Below are 9,058 nucleotides of genomic sequence, written 5' to 3'. Positions count from 1 at the left end.
AGGGGTCCATTTGACCTCGTCTTCTTTTTCTAATGAATATAATAAAAGCTGAAAACAAAAAAACCAATGATGGCATTCATCACAGCCTTAGACACTGAATTTGGCATGTTTCCCAAGCTTTTTAACAAATTTTATGTAGTGGGAAAACAGACAATTCTCTCTGCTGCTTCTTCTATGCTGTCCAGAGAGTTCTGCCTTTCCTACAAAACCAAGATTATTAAGTTCTAAAATTCCTATTTAAAATTCATTGATTTAAAAAATACACAAACAAAACCAATTCAATCTATGCAATGGACTGGAGCTATTTTGACAAAGACTCAGCCTGTTTAAAAATAGTGAAACAAGACATATCTGTAGTTGCATGCTCTGTATACATTTAACAGGAAATACCTTCCTCTTGGTTATACGGAAAACTAAATGTGCCTACCTGAAGTCAGAGCCCACCCTTTTCCCATTTTCAGGAACTCCAGGATCAGGACATGTATCAGATGCAATTGCATCCCCACCCTGGGTCACTGCAAAGTAAAGGAAAAAAAAATTAGACATGCAGCTGTAAAGATGACTTTTCACTTTGCCCATACATTAACTTCCGTAGCCTGAATTTAACCATATGCATATTAATATTTTTTTTCTTGAAACAGTATAAAATATGACCAAAAAGAAGCCCCATTTAATTGATTTCTGGGGCGCATTGTTTATTTTCTTTGGTTATGATAAAAAAATGGTTTGCTTCTGTGGGAAAATAAATGACTGATTACCCATGTTGAGTCATCTTTTTATGGATATACTAGGATCCACGGCTTTTCTCAGACAGGGAAAACAACATTTTGTGAAGTTACTTTCTGAAATATTGACAATGCACTATTATAAGATTAAGATAGTATAAGAAAGTAAAATCTCATTTAAGCTTTTGTCCATAATAAGACTTCAAATAGACAAAAGCCAAGAACCCAACTGTAATACAGAAATATTTTGATGAAGATAAAGTTTGTCTCAAAAATAGAGAAAACCTCACAGAGCAATGCATTTGTAACTATCTGAATATGTGCTCATGTAAACAAGGCTCAAAATCTCTACTTTGTGTTTTCAAGTAGGAATAGAAAAAGAAGGTATTCTACACTGTTCCATTCCTTTTGTCCTCCATTCATTCTCCTTCCAGACTGTCAGATACTTAAATAACACTAGGTATATAAATATATAAACTTATAGTTCTTTCAAAACTCAAACCAATTTGAGCATTCAATTTTTTTTTTCTTCATTTGTAAAAAGGTATTTAAGGCATATATAGGGAATTCAAAGTAATTAATCATGAAGAAAAGAGACAAAGGAAGAGCACCACACTGTGAACATACAGAAAACCTAAACACATATGTGCTTTCTATCCCACACATACACACATGAGTGTGCATGCATAGTCACACCCCTTCCATCTTTCTGTTTCTTCCAGAGAAGAATAGAACTAATGGAAATTTGTGGATCACATTTTTCATCTTAAAAGATTTTTGGGAAACACTTAAGGACAATGTTCTGGCTGAATAATAAAAAAAAAAAAAAAGAAAAAAAGTTAGGAGTATTTTAGCTGCACAAAATAAATTACACAAACTTGAGTGCATTACAAATGACAGCAATACAGCTAAAAGGTGATGAGAGATTAGACTTAAAAAATGGCTGGTTTTCCCACACAGCAATATGCTTTCAAATTGAATACGGTGACAAAAAGAGTGGTGACAAGCAGGATACATACAATCATATTGTAAGAGCTGTAAGTCTTTACATCTATTTTGGAAGCATCAGGGACAATTAATTTATATAGAAATCCAAAGTTTCAGATGAGAAAATTTAAAGAAATTAAAAACTGCATTACAGCACTACAAAAATATAAATAGGACAAAGCACTTGTAAGTATCAAAATGCTTGACCTGAGCATAGATTATTTTTAAAGTAGAGAAACTGAAACAATTACAGTGTATTTCAACATTTGTCTACATTCTTTTTCTTTTATTTATTTTTCCATGTAGAATGTCTTAAAAATATAGGAAAGTAAGAAATCATCTCTTCAGATCTTTTTAACACTATTTATTACCCTGTATACTGTTTGTCCCAGAAATCTTTCTTTAAACTAGGTGAAAAAATATTATAACCTCAGAAATGTTTTGGAAACACAATTAAAAATAATTTTTATTTTAAAATATATTTCCTGATAAATAAAAGAACCAAGCATTAGTAAAAATCCATTTTAGCTGAACAAAAGTATAGCACTTGGAATTCACCATGTGGTGAATTCCAGAAAAACATTCCAGACCAAGAGCCCAATCCTGCTAATTTCACTAATATTACTTAGACTGATAAAGCTCTGTGTGTGTGTGAATAAAGGCTTTCAGAACAAGTCTATACTAGCAAGTAAACAGGCATTTTATTCTGTGAATTTAATTTTGTAGTTTCTTGGGAAGTGCCAGCATTGAAATGCTGTTATAGTCAAAAAATGTTCTTGCTAGAAAAGCAGCCAGATTATACACTGATGTTCCTTAAAATAAGTAATTTTTCTACTAACATTTTTTTTTCAGAAAAAACCAACCAAACAAAAAAAAAAAACCAAACTACTACTTTTAGCACAGAACTGTAGCTATGTTAGTGAATTTTTCTACTAACATTTTTTTTTCAGAAAAAAACAACCAAACAACCAAACAAACAAAAAAAAAAAAACTACTACTTTTAGCACAGAACTATAGCTATGTTAGTAAATATAGGAAAGTAAGAAATCATCTCTTCAGATCTTTTTAACACTATTTATTACCCTGTATACTGTTTGTCCCAGAAATCTTTCTTTAAACTAGGTGAAAAAATATTATAACCTCAGAAATGTTTTGGAAACACAATTAAAAATAATTTTTATTTTAAAATATATTTCCTGATAAATAAAAGAACCAAGCATTAGTAAAAATCCATTTTAGCTGAACAAAAGTATAGCACTTGGAATTCACCATGTGGTGAATTCCAGAAAAACATTCCAGACCAAGAGCCCAATCCTGCTAATTTCACTAATATTACTTAGACTGATAAAGCTCTGTGTGTGTGTGAATAAAGGCTTTCAGAACAAGTCTATACTAGCAAGTAAACAGGCATTTTATTCTGTGAATTTAATTTTGTAGTTTCTTGGGAAGTGCCAGCATTGAAATGCTGTTATAGTCAAAAAATGTTCTTGCTAGAAAAGCAGCCAGATTATACACTGATGTTCCTTAAAATAAGTAATTTTTCTACTAACATTTTTTTTTCAGAAAAAACCAACCAAACAAAAAAAAAAAACCAAACTACTACTTTTAGCACAGAACTGTAGCTATGTTAGTGGAAGTGAGGTTCAGTTTTGACTACTGAATCACCAAAACATGAAAATAAGCGATCTGACTGATACAGTTACAGGACATACCTGATCTACTAAACCTGAACCTTATGGTAACAATGTAGTAAGGTGGAGAACACTGCCTTTGCTATCATGGTTTAAGTATGAACACATTGCAGTTAAGCTACCTCCTTTTACAGACATACATAAAAAATGCAGAAGTATTATTTTGGGGACACCCTTAAATGTTGACCGAGACTTCACTCATAGCACAGAATTAAGTGATCTCTCTAGATGGATCACGACCTTTGCAAAATTTTCTTCTCAGCCATTACCATCCTGTGTCAACATGCTTTCACACCAGTATCAGGGAAAGGTGATTCAAGCTACTCTTCACACAGAGAAATACTATCTCTTGAAACAGAGCAGGTGTCGTATGTCTGGAACTCAGCACATCTCCCTGGATGTCTACAGGCCTTGTTAAACGTGGCCCAGGTTTTAGTTTCTACTTTCCCCAACGAACTGTCAAGTGTTTTTTTAACAGATGGTGGTTGCATGACATGCTGTGATAACAAGAAAAATCCAATTCCCTGTAAGATGAGTCTGTTTGATTTTATCTTTCCAGATGGGAAAAAAAGAAAGAAATTTCTCAAATTAGTGAAACCATTTATTACTTTTGGTGGTTCAGGGACTTCAGTGCATTTATAAATGTATGTATATATTTTTTAATGTTAACACACTTAAAACATTTACTTGCTAGTATTTTGGCATATACCTAAAAATTAGATTCTCAGATTTTAAGGTTTTTTTTTTAGTTTTAACATTTGTTAGCATTCAGTCTGAAAATAGATTAAAAGATCCCCAAGTGAATCCCTGTCAGAGACCTGTTCTTCCTCTGTTTCAATCCTACGAGATTTCCCCTTTATCCACAGCTATGAAGTATTATCCATTGCTGCTGAGATCCGTAACGTGAGAGGAGAAAGTATCATTTTTGATTTGAGTATCTCACTTCCAGAATGTTTAAACCTTGCAGCCTCTTACTGAAAGGATCTCTTAGACATGTCATCTTCTATTCATCCAGTCACATGCCCAATCTTTCACTGTTTTACCTTTAGAGAAAGAAACTTTTGTATGGCCTCGAAGGACCCATGCCTTAGCTGTTTGTATTCTTTCAAAAAAAGCACTATATAAAGTTTCATTTACCTAGGGTGTTCTAAAGTGTTCATGCTTTTTGTGTCTTCTGATTTTTTTTCTTCTTTATCATATTAAACTTAAATTGTTTCTTGTTACTTTCAAAGCTCATTCACAGACTATCTGTATTTCAACTATCTTCGCAATTTTCATTTCAGAATTTTAACATTTCAAACAATGAAGGTATTAAGGAAAATGGAAGGTAATTTTCCTATTTAAAACTTGCAAAATTTAGAAATAAATATCAATTATGCAGAAGCTTTGGCACAGCTATGCACTAATTAGTAGCATTTACCTTAAAGCACTAACAATGTTCCTGTGTATTGTGAATATGAACTGGACATTAATACACCTGTATTTATGACAAATAAATTTAGGACCAGCCTAAATAATACCAACCTTTCTCAATATATATTTAGTACACTCTCAGTATACCCTCTCTGTTTTAAAGAGGAGTTTAAAAGTATATAATCCTGGCAAATATTAAAGTAAAATATTGCTTTACAAGGATAATTCTTCACACTGTATCCCAGTTGCACACAGTTCTTCAAGGAACCATCAGCTAGAGGAAACGGTGTGTGTTCCACGAGACTAACATCAGAAAAAGTATTTGAAGTCACAGGGTAGGGAGAACAGAGAGGAAAGATTCTAGTCAGGTTTTTTTGGTTTTTTTTTTTTTTTTAAGTATTACTTACTGTAGAGTCTAACAGAACTCTGCCTTTCTCTTTTTTTAACAGAGGGTTTGAGAACATCAAAGATGCTTCAACCACCAGACATGTCTTTAGTATAGAGACAGAGCATTCTCAGTGGACGCAGCTTAACTCTGGAACTTCTCAACATGCCACACTATTATATACTGCAAAACTTATGTATTCTCAGGCCTTTCTGCAGAAATAGTTGAAGAGAAGCTGTGAGCTCATTAATGTGATGGACAGCTTTTCAGTTTATATACAACCTCTATGGTTAAGACTGGTGATTTAAATTTCAATTTGATAAAAAAATCTATTCTTTCTTTACTGACTGAGAATGAATCAACATGATTTCTTCCATTTTCTCATTTGGGAACCTATGGACTGGAGTTTCTATAGTTTTGGAGGTCGTCTTTATTGTTTTACTTGGTATATAACATAGTAAGAATAGAACTCCTTTAAGATGTCTCACACGTCCTGATTCTAACAAAATAGTACAGAAGAAAGACTGACAGTAACTGTAAACAGAAACCAGACTTTTAAAAGAAGTTGTGATTGATACCTTAAGGGTCAAAAGACCCCCAGATGTAAGCGGCTTACATGCATAAGATTTAGGCCTTATTGTCTAGTTTGCTGATGCTTTGCTAAAGTCAGTAGTGTCTAGTTTGGATGTTTTGCTAAAGTCAGTAGTATAGTTAGTAAATTTAGAACCCTATTCAAGGACGGGAAGAATCGGGAGGGGATGAAGGAAAAGATAATAATGGTTTGTCAAGGACTAGAAGGAATGAGAACTAATTGGCGCAGGAAGATTTGTGGCTCCTTACGAAGGACAGTTTTTGATAAGAACCAGGAGTTTACCTTAAGAACTTGTTTACACCGACCCTGCAGTTTGGGCAAGAGCCAAGGAGCAACTGAGTCTGTGCAAGAACAACGGGTTACTAGCGGTGAAGAGGAGCCATCAGCCTTCACCCCCACGACCCCCAACGACCACCACATGGAGGCACTGAGCAAGCGCAGTGGGGAGGAGTTTATGGAAATTACTTCTTGGGACTAATTTTAATACAAAGCAGGGACAAGTCATGCATATGTATAGGCATATTTGGGAATCTTATGTATATGTAACACTTTGTAGTATAACTTCGAGGCAAGCTACCACACACACGCGCACGACTTTGGTGGAACTACCCCCCGTGCTGCCCAGCGCTGAATAAACATACCTACTTTACAATCTTACAGATTGTAGCTCAGCATTTGAGAAGTGTTTAATCAAGGAGCCATACTAGGCAGGAGGAAGAGATGGTGCAACATGTGTTTCATGCAGCAAGACGAGCAACATGAGATCTCCCTTGTTATAATATCAGTCCTAGATCAGGCAAGCTGCCCTGCTTTAGATGCATTTGGAAACTGAACACACATTGATGTTAATGATCTACTCATGCTCAGGTAAAGCATGTGATGAAAAGCTTTGAAAAGCTGGACTATGAAGCAAAAAATTGTTATGTATAGATGCATTATACTGCATATCTTTCTTCAGTAGCCATTAGGTTAGTAACAAATAGTTGGCATTCATGCTTCAGGATGCAATGCCTGCAATTTTAAACTTAAGAAGTTTTGGCAGTCTGTCTGGCCATTTACTCATACTCCTAGTGATACCAGCAGCCTATACGAAGGTTCTGGATTTAATAAATAAATAAATACATAAATAAAAATTATACAAACCCAGGAACTCTCATTCCTTCAATAATTTGGTTTGAATAAATTCCAAATGAAACGGAAAATTGCAAGAATCACCTACAAGAAGGTCTTGTTAAATACTGCATGGAGGCTAGAGAAAACACCCTAAAATTCACCATGGAAAGATATCATTAGAAATGGCAGTTTTTCTAGAAGAGACTGACAAGTTTGTATACCAAACAAGACTTTACAATGAATTGAGAACTTTATCTCTCTATTATCATGCAAATAAAAGCTGACGTATGTAAATATCAACCTCTTTCCAGCCAAGAAGTCACATACAAGAGCAATGATACTGTATCAAGGAAACAAGATAACAGAAGCATTAATTATTGTATTACAGACATATTTTGATTAGTCGTTAAGCTCCTTAGCTTTACACTCATTTACATTTTAATTTTTGAAAAGCTTGATTCATATTTAAAAAAAAACCCTAACAGTTCTAGACATAATTTTGGTCATTAAATAATTATGCTTCAAAAGTGACTCCAAAACATTTCAATTATTCTTTATAAAGCTTGTTTCACATAGCAATGAATAATGTGGTCGCTGGAAAAGAAAAAAAGACATATATGCTTAACATTTTGACATGACAATACATGGAGAAAGGTACAAAATATTATCATTATATAAAAGAATATACTGGGGTGGGGTTGTTCTGAATTAGTAAAAATTAATGGATGAAAAAATACTTTAGAACACAAAAGCTTCATACATTCACAGGCATAATTAATTGAATGAAATTTTCTACTGTAAGTTTTGTGCATTTGCTCTAAAATGTCAGTTACCCCCATCCTGAGGATAATTTCAAGCTGTCAAAGTTTTTGACTTATCAAGATCAAAATAAAAGAATTAATCTGAGAATAATTTTAATGGTCAGACTGCATATACAGCAGGAGGTCTTATTTTGTTTGCAAAGACATTTATTAGGGGACTTCTCATGTGTTGCACTTCTTAGCAGCACGTATTTCAAGACAGTGCCTTACTGCAAATAATAGGACAGCAAGTTAGGGTCATGGTTAAACTTGCTTATAAACTATGTATTTGCATACACCAAATCATCTGTATTAGATTTTACTTTAAAAACTACGACATGGTCAGAAAAGCACAAACCAGTTTGTTTACATGAAAATATGCATAAAAAGTCACAGTTATTTTAATAATTTTGGCCCACATAATTTTGACTACGTTATAAAAAGTGATTGTTTTGTCTCTTGAACTCTTCACCAAATTAGAGGACATAAATTGGATTTAACTCCTTTTTTTTCCTGATATCTCTTCTTCAGAAAGACATACATAAAAAGTATTACGTTGGAACTCTAATAATGAGATACAAGGTCATTACTCATACGGGTATATGAAAGTATATGCTTAGTGACAGATATTGCCTTATTATTAAATAAGATCTCAGCCATCATGTAAAATACAGATTTGAGTAGAAATAATGGCTTCAAACAAAATACCATGACAAAAAATACATATTTCAACTAGACAAAAAAATATAAAGGGCACTATAATATTTTTCCATACAATTTCATCCAGGCTTTTAGAAGACAGGAAGACTACTGTTAGCAAAATTAGTTGATGGTTGATATACTGCATCATAGGCTTTAAGTAACTCCCTCAGTAGAAATAGAATAAAACTGATCTTTTACAGACAACAGAAATAAATCTGCATGAAACTTATTCTAATGAAGAAGTGATAGATTACTGAAACCCAGAAAGATGGAAAAGAAAAAGATAAACAAGGAAGGACAGGTTTTTGCAGTTCAACAATGTAACTAGTTTCAAGAAGCTAGTTCAAACTCATTTCTTTCATTTTCCTATGAATTGACTATAATGTTTAAATACTGTTGAACAGGAAAATATGGTCACGTTGAAAGTTCAGTAAGCCATAGACAGCTGCTAGACTTCATTTAAAACTGAAGTTCTCCCGTGTTTCTCGCTATAAGAGTATTTCAGCTTTGAAAACTTGTAAGGAAAGTTTAACCATCCCTCTTGCTTTAAGAAGTCAGATAACAAAGTATTCATTTCTGCAACAGAAACAATAAAACCCCCTATCATTGTCACATGCTAAAGATAGTTCTAGCTTTTTTTTTTTTTTTTT

At 33.5% G+C, this 9,058-nt stretch overlaps 1 protein-coding gene across 1 annotated transcript in view; it reads right to left on the bottom strand.

Annotated features, from left to right (window-relative positions):
• Nucleotides 1-9,058, bottom strand: part of CSMD1 (CUB and Sushi multiple domains 1) — a gene marked incomplete at its 5' end in the record, with an annotated part of 480,927 nt that overhangs the window by 417,305 nt on the left and 54,564 nt on the right. The window contains one exon of the mRNA XM_009646490.1: nt 428-515. Coding sequence (XP_009644785.1) covers nt 428-515 — 88 coding nt within the window. The remainder of the gene's footprint in view (nt 1-427; nt 516-9,058) is intronic.

This window comes from Egretta garzetta, unplaced genomic scaffold (assembly GCF_000687185.1).
Source record: "Egretta garzetta isolate BGI_Z169 unplaced genomic scaffold, ASM68718v1 scaffold601, whole genome shotgun sequence".
Lineage (NCBI taxonomy): Eukaryota > Metazoa > Chordata > Aves > Pelecaniformes > Ardeidae > Egretta > Egretta garzetta.
Note: the sequence above shows the minus strand (reverse complement) of the source record. Positions and strands in the feature narration are given on the sequence as shown.